The following is a 13,166-nucleotide window of genomic DNA, read 5'->3' on the forward strand; positions in this document are numbered from 1 at the left end:
GTCGCCGCTGCTGCTTTACCTGCTCGACGTATTGTGGAAGCATTCCCATCGAGAAAGGAAAACAAGAGATCATTTATTAAGAAGTACTTGCAACTGGGCTTGTTGGTGCATATTCGTGAAAGACATAAGAGCGCAAACTGGCTCAGTTTGCGCTCTTATGTCTTTCACGAAGATCATTTATTGCCGCGCTTATAATAAACACTGCGGTAGGAGGAAAAAGCTGAGCGCTCCCATACATAAGCTGCGCATACTTGCCTGGGAAAACATCAGTGTATTCCACGGAGGTAAATAACTTAATTAAGATTATTAAAAAAAAGGTACAAAAAATTTTCTTCAGTTCGCAGCGCTCGGGTGTTAAGACCATTGATTTATCGCACTGGTTGATATGGTTGTGTCGATCCTAGAATGGTTTCCTTTTGCCGACGCAGCGAAAATCTTATTCTGAAAAACTTAAGCCCGTGATGCTATTGTTGTTATGACTTCGCAACCACAAGTCATCATTTGAATGTGTAGTTTGGGCAGTTATTGCTGAGAACGCAGTGTTTGCATGGTAATCCAAAATTCGCTTTTCTCACATTCTGTATAAACACACCCTTCCCTTTGCTGTAATGTCAGATATGGCGCTAAACAGAATAAAGAAGCATTTTGCGCGCACAATTCCCGCGAACAGCTTGTGTTCGGGATAGTTGGTAGACAAACATGACAAACATTCTCTTATAAAAAAAAATGAATATTAGGAAATTCTAAAGTACCGTTAAAAAAATATTCAAGGTAATGGTCCATTCTTCCTATGTGCAGCAAAATCTTACTTTTAAAGATTTTCCGTCGCTCGCATCGAGCAGTTAAGTTTCCCGTAGAAAACCAATGGGGAACACTTTTGACGATAGAAAAAAGTTAATAGCAAAAAAAAATGAAAATCTGCCGACGGAATATCTGCGGAAATATTGATTGTTATTGTTAAATTTTCCAATATAGGAAAAAATTGTGTTCATGAACTCTTTCTCGTTAAAATATGCCTTTGTCGAGAATTATTGGGTACAAGGAAGCAATTGCGGGCGCTGCCGAGTCACGACAGAATACAGGTTAAGGAAGCACAAAAATCGAATTTTGGTCTTTTCTGTCCCTTCCTAACTTTCATTAAGTCTTCCCTACGCAGCGCCTGCAAATGCGTCCATCGGTTACCCTTGCCTCCACTTTTTTTTCTTTATTGCCGACTTCAGCACGTCCTTTAAAAACCAATCCACGCGAACACAACACAGATGCTAAAAATACGTCACCCGCAGTTGGAATTACGTAAACACATTAAAATTCGCGCATGTATAACAAAGCTTCCATTATCGGAAGGCACTCAGGCACTGGGTCTTGTATCTTTTGGCCTTCATTGAATCCTCCAACAGATGCACGAAATACTCTTTTATCGGCCTCACGTGAATGTCTGCATGTCTGACTGCCATCCTGGATCGCCAAATAGTGTGCAGACCCAATATCATGATCATGTCGAAAGGAACGCTATCTTCACTGTGAACAGGCAAAAATCTGATTCCGAAAGCATCCACCGGTAAGACTTTTTTAATCGTGCGTTGTAGAATGTCCCAAAAGAAAAAGGCTTCCCAACAATCTAAGGAGACGTGTTCAGTCGTTTCCGGCTTTCGGCATATGAAACAATGATTTCCCCAAGCTACAAAAAAACCCTTCTCTGCTAGATACGTCTTGACTTCAAGAGTGTTCATATGCAGCTTGAAAAAACAAACTTTTAACTTCACCTGGTGCAGCCATGCCTTTCAAACGTCTTAGAAGTGTCTGCCATGAACCTGCCCAGTACAACAATACTGACAAAGGGACCGGAAGAAAGACATCACACGCGTCCTTATAAAGTTTCTTTCGCGATACAGCTGACAGATATTCCATTGAAAATCGCTCTTTCAAGACGCGACTTGCCATGTACACCCTTGCCTCCACTTTACGACTCAACTTTCAGCGCCTAACGCGAGTTTTTTTTAATTGGTTTTTGGGGAAAGGAAATGGCCCAGTATCTGTCTCGTATTTCTTTGGACACCTGAACCGCGCCGTAAGGAAAAGGATAAAGGAGGGAGTGAAAGAAGAAAGGAAGAAATAGGTGCTGAAGTGGAGGGCTCCGGAATAATTTCGACCACCTGGGGATCTTTAACGTGCACTGACATCGCACAGCACACGGGTGCCTTAGCGTTTTTCCTCCATAAAAAGGCAGCCGCCGCGGCCTTTCCGATAAAACCAGCGCTTTTCGGGTGTTCTCCTCTTTTAATTCGAAAAATTAAATGGCTCATGAAGCGAAAAATCCGACGCTGTCCAGGCAAGGTGGTCGAAAAGCCACGTGACCTTATCGGGAAAGAAAGAAAACAACCTAAATAAAAATTTCTACCGAAGTGAGTATCGAGCCCAGGCCGGCGCCAAAAGCTAAACGCCGCTGTTCACTTCATTAGAGCACTGGGCCATCGAAGCAGCTCAGCACCCTATGCGCTGAAAGGCAAGTTTGCCGCGCTGGGTCTGGGTATCGTCGTCTTCATCAACTTCCAATCAGGCGGCACGAACAGATAAGGTTCGCTGGCCACGGAAATAGAGTACAACGCCATCGCCGCAGCTGGAGACCCCGCGTGCATGCTTTCGCATTCATAGCCCACACGTAATCTTAAGTGTCGTCCATATGTTGTTGTTTTTTTGTGCGCCTGTCTTGCGAATGCGCTTTTCGACTTCTGGAAGCTATGCACTACCCAGCCGGTCAACACGTTCTGCTGTGCCATAACTTTCAGAACAATGACCGGGTGCACTTTTACAAGTAAAAACTAAATCCAACGGGAACTGCAGGGCCTTGTTATTTCTAATCCCATTTTGCGCGCACACAAAATAAAGGCTGGGCTAGATCGTGCCATGCTCTGTCCTGGCCTTTTCTACGTGCTGTTTTTTACGCGTATTTGGCGAGATATGCACTGCGGAGCAATGATAAGCAATGGTAATATTAATTGGCCTTAAGTACAGGAAAAGGCGGAGTAGCTGTCTCGTCAGTTCGCGTTGTGCACCTAAACGATGCCGTGTGGAAGGGTACGGGGGGAGGGAATGAAAAAAACAAGGAAAGGGATAAGCGCCGTAACAGAGAGCTGTGGATTAATATCGACTTCTTAGGGTTCTTTAATGTGCACTTACATGACAAAACACATGGGCATCGTATTACCTATGGCCTCTTAGTGTAACAGAGCAAACTCCAAGGAAAGGGAACGAATGAGGGAATGGCAGAAGATGGGGGGGGGGGGGGGGATGTTGTGCTAAGGGAAGCATGGAGCGGATTTTGGAGAAGGCGCGTCGATGGGCTCAGCTGGTGTTAGACAGAGACGGCTGGAGGCCGCAAGTGGGAGAGGCACACTGTCCCCGCAGTGAGCCTCAGCAGCCCAGTGTTGACTCAGGGAGGCTGCATGTTCTTACCAACAATGTCGACTGACTGATCGCTATCGCGGCACCGGTACGAGTCTCTGAGGCGTCCATGTTGATGCTGGCGCTCTGCCTCCTCCGGATGGGAGGCTGTGGACGAGGATCTTGCATCGCTGAGAGCTCCGGGGGGCACTGGGAGGACGCCTTGGCTTGCGGGGCCGCCTGGAAGGACCCGAAAAGAGGTTTCCCGGTTGGAAGAGGAGGCGACAGCGTGTGCCTATAGACACAACGCAATATTCATTACAGCGCTACCTGTCTTAGCTAGTTGATACCTCGATTTAGCCCAGTCGTCGTCGTCGCGTCCCATTCACATTCCCTTTTTTCCTCAACTCTTCCAGACAAGTGAGAAGAAAAAAGATGGACCAGAAACCGAGGGAGAGAGGAGACGAAAGCCCAAAGCAACAAACGTGTGGCGGGTCAAGCCGAGGACAAGCGCTCTCAGGGCAAACAGGCTGCGGGACAAAGTAATTTAGTCCGTGGGGCCCACATATTTATCACACTATAAATAAACACATTGTAACTGTGCCATGATAAAACAGAATCGCCCTACCGTCATGCATGAGTCATCACTGCTGTATAAACAGTTCGAAAGCCAGGTAGCACTTATCACTAGTCGAACACTTGGGGTAAGAGGCTGTAATCTTTTTGCCTTTTATCCAGCCGAAAGGACAGCAATGCTTCAAGCAGTAACGGCATTTGCTGCAGTAGTGCATTGAAGGCACGAAAGTTTTATCATCACGACAAGGCTAGCCAGGACATGTTTATGCCCAAAAACAACACCATTTTCGTTGTAGCGAGAATCCTTGTTCTGAAGAATCGCAGTTCTGTTCTCAACATCGAAATTAAAATATCCCAATGTTACCAGTGTCACGTGTAGCGCGTTGTTACTGATTATAAAATCACCGTGGATACGCTCTGGAGCAAAGCTGTGATTCATCCACAATCTGTCGTCATCCTGCTGTTTGTGTTCCTATATTTGTCTCTTCACATCTAAAACTCCAAAATAAATTTTAGCCAGGTGATAAGTATAATCAACAAACTACACAGATCGGCAGGGAAGAAAACCGCAAGTTTCAACAAAATAAACAGCGGCAAAACACAACAGCGCGGTAGAACATAAATGTACGTAAATATGAAGAGATAGGCTAAAGCGTAAAGGCCGATGAAATAGGCACACTGAGCACACACAAAAAAAATAACCGAACTTTTGTTCGCAGCCGTACAAGCGAGAAACAAACAATTGCAAGGATGGCTGCAATCCGTAATAATAGAAGTATTGCTCCAGTCGCTGGTGGCTTCTTAAAAAAAAGTTAGTACACAAAAAGTGATTGTAGGTTTCCCCGGTTCATGAACACGAGCTTTGTTTTCCTTCCCTTTGTGCACCTCCTACCATGAACTCCGAAGGCGCCTTTTTGAGTTTCACAAATGTCTAGGCGTTTTTACTGAGGCAGCCTATTAATACCGTCTTCGTCATTTTTCACCAGAAACTATTCGCCACAAAAAAAAAATTATTTGCACAGAGAACTCGAGAACACCCCAAAAAAGTTAGGTTAAAAAGTAGTAACACACAATTTATAGCTCATATTGTTTTCTCGCTGTAAACACTGCGTATGGAAACAGTAACCTTGTGGCGGCGCGCGTTGGCTTAGTTACCGCCTCCACTAACCACGCAACATATGTACCCGTAATCAGTTCCCACAGATGTTACCTTCAAGCTGACCCACAATAGAAATATTCATTTAAACAGTCTATAGACTGTGCTTAGACTTTTGTCTATAAACTCTATATATGCACTTTCTATAGACAAATCCTATAGAGAATTCCACAGCAAATACAAACCCTATAGACAGTGTACAAACAATTTATTTATTCATGGCCATGCAGTTTCAGTAGACTTTTGTCTGTACTCAGGCTATAGATTATGAACAAATAAGTATCTAAAGAAAGACAAGAGAGTCATTAAGATGTTTATAGAAAGTCTATAAACCATTTTTATAAGGACAGATCTAGCAGATTATGAGGCATTACGACATTAAAGTTATTGCCAGCTTCGTGTGCCTTAGGTCTGACGGACCCTCGAAGGGCGAGAGGCTACCAGTAGTATTAAATACGACAAACTGCGATCACTCTCATGAAACGCAGGTGATCCATCTGCTGGCACTCCATGCCATCGTGCTTTAAAACTATCACTGGTAGCAGACAGGAAGCAAGACTATTCTCGAAGCACAAACTTCAACAGCAGTGAAGAGAAGCCTCAGACCATCAAACAAAGTCTTGATAAATGAAGCAAAACTTTAACTCTACTTGTCTGCTTTGCACAGACTGTACACGGGACAAAGAACGACCGCTTTCTCAGCAGCAGGGTAGACTGGATGACGGCGCTTGCGACAACGTCGCGAATTCTAGCGGCGTCCACGTAGAAGCTGGCCCTCCTCTTTGCTTTGGAGGAAGCAGCCGTATGGGGCCCTGGCAGTTTGGGAAGAGCTGGGGTGATCCCTGAGGGTTGCGTGCGTTGTGGGGAGGACTGGAAGGGTGCACAAAGGACGCATTCTTACTGTACATCGCGAAACGACAGGCGGTGTAGCCGCTTCCACTACTGGCACGAATTTCCTGGTAATGCATTTTAGTGAGAATCCTGAAGAATCTAAATTATTCGACGCTGTCATCGACGGCACATTTCGTACTTAACTACCACGAGTGCAGCGCGCGTGAACGATCCAATTTATGAATCTCCCGCTGCTGCACAACCAAGCTAACAGCTGTTCTCTGTTCTTAAAAGAACAAACACGAGAATCTTAACTCGAAAATAAAATACAGCCGCCAGCATGACGAGGCACACGCATTTACTGTGACCCACGATGCAGCAGTAGCGCGGACTGAGGCCTGCCTCTCTAGGTTCCATCGTCTGAATGTCTTCCCCCTCATTTACACAAGCGCCTCACGATGACAGCCGTATTTGATGTGAAATTTGTCGAAGTTATAGCGGTTCTGACATAGACAGTGTTTTTTTGTGATCGCGATCGCGCCGCGGTGCCTAATCTTATTGGCTGGGCGGTGCTTATAAACACATAAAAATATCATAGTTCCATCACGCTTACCGAAACAGCATCAGCGACAAAGTGGTCTCCAGGACGACGGGACCGTCGTCACGCTGCTGCGATGAGGACACAGGCTGGGATGCCGTGGGGCCATCGTGGAGTGGTGCTGGTGGGAGGGCGCCATCCGGTGGAGCGTGGTCGGCGGGTGGCAATATGTCTTCGCGCCTGCTGTTCCAGTGCCCGTCGACTTCGACGGCGCCCTTCTTGCCTTCATCCTCGGCGGCTTCGGAATGTGGAGGTTGGGACCTCTCTTCGTGTCTGTCAGCGTCGGAAGAGGTGGCAGACTTCGTCTTCCGCCGTGGTTTTCGTTTATGCAGCGTCGCCATTGCAGGCCACTACGCTGGCGTTCCAAGACTTCCACTTCTTTGTACGCCGCTCGCACAGGTCGAGGGAATAAGGTGATATGGCTGCGATGGCATCCGCGCGAAAACAGACTGCATCTACAGTAAAAACTTTCTGATTTAAGGGCGTGCATATCAAACATCCACATGGTAGCAGCCTGGTTGAGCCCGCAATCAGGACGCATTGCTTTTCGCCTAGAAATATTGAGAAAGAACTGTCTTTTCTTTTGTACCTTGTGGCTGGGTTCTCTCTGATATTAATAAGTAACTACTAATTTTAATTAAATCTAGTCTGCCGTTGGAAATTCCCCTGAACGACCAGGGCAGAGAGAAAATGCCATATATACCAAGCCAGTGAAATAGGCTCCAGGAAAGTGCAGTGTAGACGCAGTAATTAAGTAATTAGGATGGCAGAGAAAACACTTCACAATTTTACTATAAGCACTCGTCTTCACTGTGTATGTACCCGAGCGGCCAAGTTCTCCGTCCGCTTTGATTTTTTGCGCTGGGCAGAAGCCCGGGCGGATTACAATGTAGGAGAAGTGCATAATTGCTGCTGTGCTGGCTGATGGCAGTGCACGTTGAAGAACCCAAATGGTCCAATATTTGGAGTTCCTCCATATGAGTAGAACGTGTGGGGCTAGTTGCCACATTATAGATGCGAAAAGAGAACTACATGGACAAGAAACGGACAGCGAAAAGCCGTAGACGGACACGAATGCGTCTATCATATGGACCTCCTTCACCCCGCGACGTCACGAAGATGCGGTGGCGCTGATGTTAGCAGCGACTTTCGCATGGTAGGCAAAACAGGTTCCGCTTGCCCGTGCCTACCGCAGCTGCCGCAGCTACCGGCGGCAGCTTCAAGCCTGTGCACTGCAGAAACAGCATGTATTGACCTGCTGCGTCACTGCTGGATCCGCGTAGTAGCATAAAAATATTAATTTATCCTCGATAGGTTTCTCGCGCATAAATGCCGCATTCGGAAACTGGCTAACAGGCATTGGGCCACGGTATTAAAGCGCGAAGTCTGGGAGTCGATAGGCACTGACACTCAATGCACTTAATAGCATACAAGTTACTGCGTTCATTCACCTGAACTTCAGGATAGTAGGCTGATAATTGCTCAAGGAAAAAAAAAAGACATGCAGCTGCACACGTACTTATCACCTTGAGCCGGAGTGCACGGGGCGCCGACAGGTTCACTCGCCCCCAAGGAATGCGTTTTTTTGTTAATAGTACAGCACGTTTTAATGGCGCGTTTTATGACATTTAATATTTACTTGAAACTGTTTCTTGATATGACGACGTAATTATTTCATTCGAGTAGAAAGAAGTCTGGTAAGTTGTGTCAATCTTGCGCGGTCGCGTTGGTGTGCTTAGAATAGCGTACCTTAAGTGTGCTAAACGCCATATGCTTTTTCATTGCATCATGCATGTGTCAAGTTTCATGAGGTAGTACATGATCGCGAAGCTTGTTTGGAACGAAGCAGCCGCAGGCGTGCTACTAACAGACACGTGGCGAGATTGAGAGGGGACGCGGCAATGAAAAGTGTTTTCGTTATTCATGCATGCGATATGTAACTAAACTTGGTGCAAATATGAAATTCCTACGCTAGTTTCAGTAATTCCTTTTATTTATAGCTATACCTGGTGCAGTTCTGGGTAATTATAATTAACACCGTCGTCAAGTCCCCCCAAGGTCTCAAATAATTGACTATATAGTGCGCAGTTTTTTCATGCCAGCATGTACATAAAGCCCTGTTCTGTACGATGACGCGATTAGTTCTTTTTCTATATGATCAGTACTTATGCATGCATAGTTACATGAAAACGTTTCTTACAAGAAATAACTTACACAGTACTGCACGTGTAGGGAAAAAAATCGAGAGATTTATTACGCTCATCAACGTCTCAGGAATAGTTTGTGACAAATGGAATCATTTGGTTTTCATGCGAATTAAGAAGGTGAGTGATCCAGTCGCAGAAAATGTGAGAGGTCACAAAACGAACCTTAAAGTTTATTCCCTCGTTTATGGCATCTTCGCTTTCGCTTTGGTCAAAGAAATGCGCACTGAAATCAAAGAAATTACCTCACAATTTTTGACGACCACACTTCTAAAAAGCGTAATTTATAAATTTGTACTCAATATTTTGCTATAATTTTTCGTCACGAAACTAGACTTCAGGGCTAGGAAAGAAAATAATTCTAGAAATCAAAAATTTTCACCAAATCGACCAGCTTAACAAGAGGACAAGTCGGCCTGGCTGGTGTGTGGTCATGCGGCTAAAAACAGCGCTAAGCGAGGCAGGAGATCAGGGACACGACGCTGTCACCACTTTTCGCACAGCGCGACACGTAGGTATGTCAGCAGACGATGAGCGCATGTCTGCTCCGACGAAACAAGGCCAGCACTTCCCCTCACTATTGTCCCGAAGTAAAATCATTCCGGCTAGTGCAGTGTGTCAAAATTTGTTTTATTTAATGCCTAGCGCATAAATAAACGGCAGGAACGCTTTCTACATGTTTACTACTAAACATATATACAATACAGTGGCAAACTATTTCTCTTTATAGGCCGCACGTGGCCAACGCGAGCTCGTGTACTTCAACAAATTACTAAGTTGGAAGCATCGACCATTGCTATGATTCGCAGAAACTGGAAACGCGCCTACAAGCCTTGAAAACCCGCGCTCAACACGTATCCGCGACGCCACTCCCCGACCTTTTGCCTACCACGAGCTCGCTAGCGACTGCAGCGCCACCTCGTTTGTTTACAAACATGGAGGAGGTCCATAGCACACCTCTCCTCCTATTCGCAAGTCAAGTGACCTGCAAGGGGCGTCAAAGTAGCACTGTGAAATCTGGCAGCACTGCAGAAATGGCGGATCGAGCCAGGGTCTCGCAAAATTTGCCCCTAACGAAAGTAGTGCAGTCCTTAGAATACGACGTAACCTCTCGATGTTTAGTTGAGGCCGAGCGAGACCTTGGCCCAGGGGACATCATCTTAAGTGGCACAAAAATTAGCAGCGGTGTAACTACTGCTGAACCTGGTTAGAGAGCGAAAGCTGTGGTGTATCGGGCAAGCAGACGCGGCTTGGCGTCTGTAATGTTGAGTGATTTCGGCACACTGGGTAGGAAGCACGGCCACCCTGCCACCCTGGCAGGTGGCAGGTAAGTTAATGGTTCATTGCGAGAGTTTCATCACCCAAAGAACGTTTTTTATTTATTTATTTATTTTATTTATAAATACTGCGGTCTTGAACAACAAGACCATCGCAGGTGGGTACATAATTTGTGTAACACCAAAGGACAAAAAAAAGTAAATACAGCAGACAAGGCGTCACAGCAACGAAATTAGTACATCACACTGTACTGTATCGTTTCACAACCTCAGAATATATATACAGCAGTCATAGAGCCAAGCATATAATTAAGTAAATCTCAACAAATTACTCATCAACCGAACATTCAAAATTTCGTCACTTGTTGCAGCAGCGCCTCAAAATGGGACAAATTATTCTCTTCGACTATATGACCAGCAAGGTTGTTCCACTCGGTAATAGTTCTAGGAAAATAGAAATATTTGTAGCAGTTTGTTCTTGTGGATAAAGGTTTTACGGAAAGAGAATGTCTCAGGCGTGTTGCATAACCACTAGAGTAACTGCCTATTCTACCGCCCTCTACCTGCGAATCGAAAGGTAAAAGGTCAGGAGGTGTTTGGTTTATGGTTTATGGGCGTTTAACGTCCCAAAGCGACTCAGGCTATGAGAGACGCCGTAGTGAAGGTCTCCGGGAATTTCGACCACCTGGGGTTCTTTAACGTGCACTGACATCGCACAGTACACGGGCCTCTAGAATTTCGCCTCCATCGAAATTCGACCGCCACGGCCGGGATCGAACCCGCGTCTTTCGGGCCAGCAGCCGAGCGCCATAACCACTCAGCCACCGCGGCGGCTGGTCAGGAGGTGTGACACCGTGGTGGACCACATATGGTGAGGCCAATAGCCACACTTGTCTTCTGGCTCACTTGAAGGTCAACCGGCAACGCACGGCTAAATCGACTTTACCTAGCGTAGTGAAGCTTTTTAAAAACAAAATCGATAGATAATGCCGCGCTGTGTGTACAGTCGTCTGGCTTGGGTCCAGACCCGCGTGAAGTGTTAGTATAAGTGACAGGAGTTTTTCAATGGCCTGCGGTGGTCGACAGGACCTTTTCCTGCAAAGCTGTACTTTCAGCAAATTGCAAACCTCTTGCTGCAGTCTTCGTTCACCTGTACAGGTACGAAGAAGCTCTTTTTTATCTTTTCGCCAGACGATGTAAAAAATCGGTGTGGGAACGTATGACTTCCTGCTCTTGTATTGTGCCATGTGTGTCGAGCTGTCTCGCTGCAATGAAGAGGTGAACGCCCAGCGCACGTCTACGAAAATTTGTTTGACGGAAGCGTACATGGGTATCACAGTCATCATCATCATCAACAATAGCAGGGTTCCTTTGCAAGCACTGAGGGTGATGCATTCAATGCAAACGTTTGCCCAGCACACGACTACGGAAATTTGTCTGACGGAAGCGTACCTGGGTGTCAACGGTCATCACCATCATCAACAATAACAGAGTTCCTTTGCAAGCATTGAGGGTGATGCATTCAATGTAAACGCTAGCTCACAAAAATAAAATCCTCGATTCGATTCCGGTGCTCTAAGCATAAAGTAAGAAAAACCACGAAGCATCTTTCCCACTTCCGGACCAAGGCAGCTTTTATGGTGTAACGAGTAGCAACAATTTTCGTGTTATTCGAAGAGTCAACCACTATGAGAAAAGCGGTTGTGTTTGTTTTTTGTTTTGCACCTCCTCCAAGAAATGTTTTAATAGAAGGTCCGTAAAAATGACGAGACAAGTTCGAGATTACTAAACCTATATAGCAGCAGTGATGGCCAAATGTTACTTTCGTTCGTCATTCAGGGATTTAGTGTTTCGCTATAGATCTTCAGTGTCCAGCTGATCTCTAATGGCGCTTATCCATAACCTAATGAACTCATTTTCCAAAACTTTACTGACCTAAAAGTCGTTTTCGTTCTGCAGGAGAATGTCCCGCGTTGATAAGTAACGAATCACAAAAAAATATTGTTCTAATCAAATGGGTAAGAACACACTGAAAAAGTTGGTGGTAAACACAGATTGCATGATCTGTTTGAGTTATCCACACGAACTAGTTGTCCGTATTTGAATTGCTGAGATCGCTCCAGTGCATTGTGAAGCAAGGTATGTTGCTGGGAGAGTTGGTTGGCTACAATCATGCTTCGAAAAGCAGTCCTGGCGTACGACAGCCAGAAGTAGACACAACTATGCTTACGCAACTAGTTCTTACCCTCGTCCGCAGTCCGCCAACGCTGGTCTTCTCAGCTTGACTATATTCCGAAGCCGCAGGCGGCAGCAACATAGGACAGATATTGTTATTTACGTGGTCGTCACATTTTCAAAACCAGGTTATAATCCGGAAAAGCCTAAAAAAGGGCAGGTCAGACGTGCTTCACACTTGTTCCTCGTTAAAGTACCAGCCTATTTAACACCTATCCCGATCACCGCTTTGCAACCCGGCTCGTTGGTCTAGGGGTATGATTCTCGCTTCGGGTGCGAGAGGTCCCGGGTTCAAATCCCGGACGAGCCCGTTTTTTTATCTTATACACGTGCCACACGCACACGAGAAATTTCTTGAGGCATTAAGTTTGTTCATGGCATCAATTTGAGTCGGAGCTACACATCCACTTTTGATATCATTATACCAAGGTTAGTATAACACCTGCAGGGCAGTCAGACATTTCATCTCAATATAAATAGTTATAATGAGCACAATATCTCGTCGAAGTCCTTTTAACTTAATGTAAAAATTATTTCGTACAAAACGCCGCATGCTTTACAAGACGAAAAAGTAGCCATTAACTCGCATGTTCAAGCCGAGAGTATCTGCCAGAAGTAGAGGTAAAAATGGCACCCTTCGCATCAGAAATGCCGTAGAGGTACCTCATTTCACTGAAAAGTGTGAATTAAGTATTTGCTATTGGATAGAAAGTAATCAGTAACAAAATTGGATGCTTTTCTGCGTGTGAGATGGCAACGACAGTACGCATTGCTCGGACGAATCTGCCGAACTCAGTTGGTCCCAAACAACAGTCCGGCTAATGTCATTAAATTACGCGTGTTGCACCTGGCAAATTACATTAAAACTTGAAGGAGTTAGCACTTAATGACATTGAATTTGTCTGTAT

At 45.4% G+C, this 13,166-nt stretch overlaps 1 protein-coding gene and 1 non-coding gene across 2 annotated transcripts; one reads left to right on the plus strand and one right to left on the minus strand.

Moving 5' to 3' along the window:
• Positions 1–5,811: 5,811 nt before the first annotated feature.
• On the minus strand, positions 5,812–6,904 carry LOC144134015 (uncharacterized). The gene is made up of 2 exons (XM_077667033.1): positions 6,558–6,904; positions 5,812–5,983 (listed from the first exon to the last, which is right to left on the minus strand). The coding sequence occupies exons 1-2, from the start codon at positions 6,881–6,883 to the stop codon at positions 5,812–5,814; spliced, it is 498 nt and encodes a 165-aa protein (XP_077523159.1). The 5' UTR covers positions 6,884–6,904.
• A 5,592-nt stretch (positions 6,905–12,496) lies between these two features.
• Positions 12,497–12,568, plus strand: TRNAP-CGG (transfer RNA proline (anticodon CGG)). Its single transcript has one exon. It is a non-coding gene; the product is annotated as a tRNA-Pro (tRNA).
• Positions 12,569–13,166: the final 598 nt, after the last annotated feature.

The sequence above is a fragment of the Amblyomma americanum genome, chromosome 5, assembly GCF_052857255.1.
Source record: "Amblyomma americanum isolate KBUSLIRL-KWMA chromosome 5, ASM5285725v1, whole genome shotgun sequence".
NCBI classification, from domain to species: Eukaryota; Metazoa; Arthropoda; class Arachnida; order Ixodida; family Ixodidae; genus Amblyomma; species Amblyomma americanum.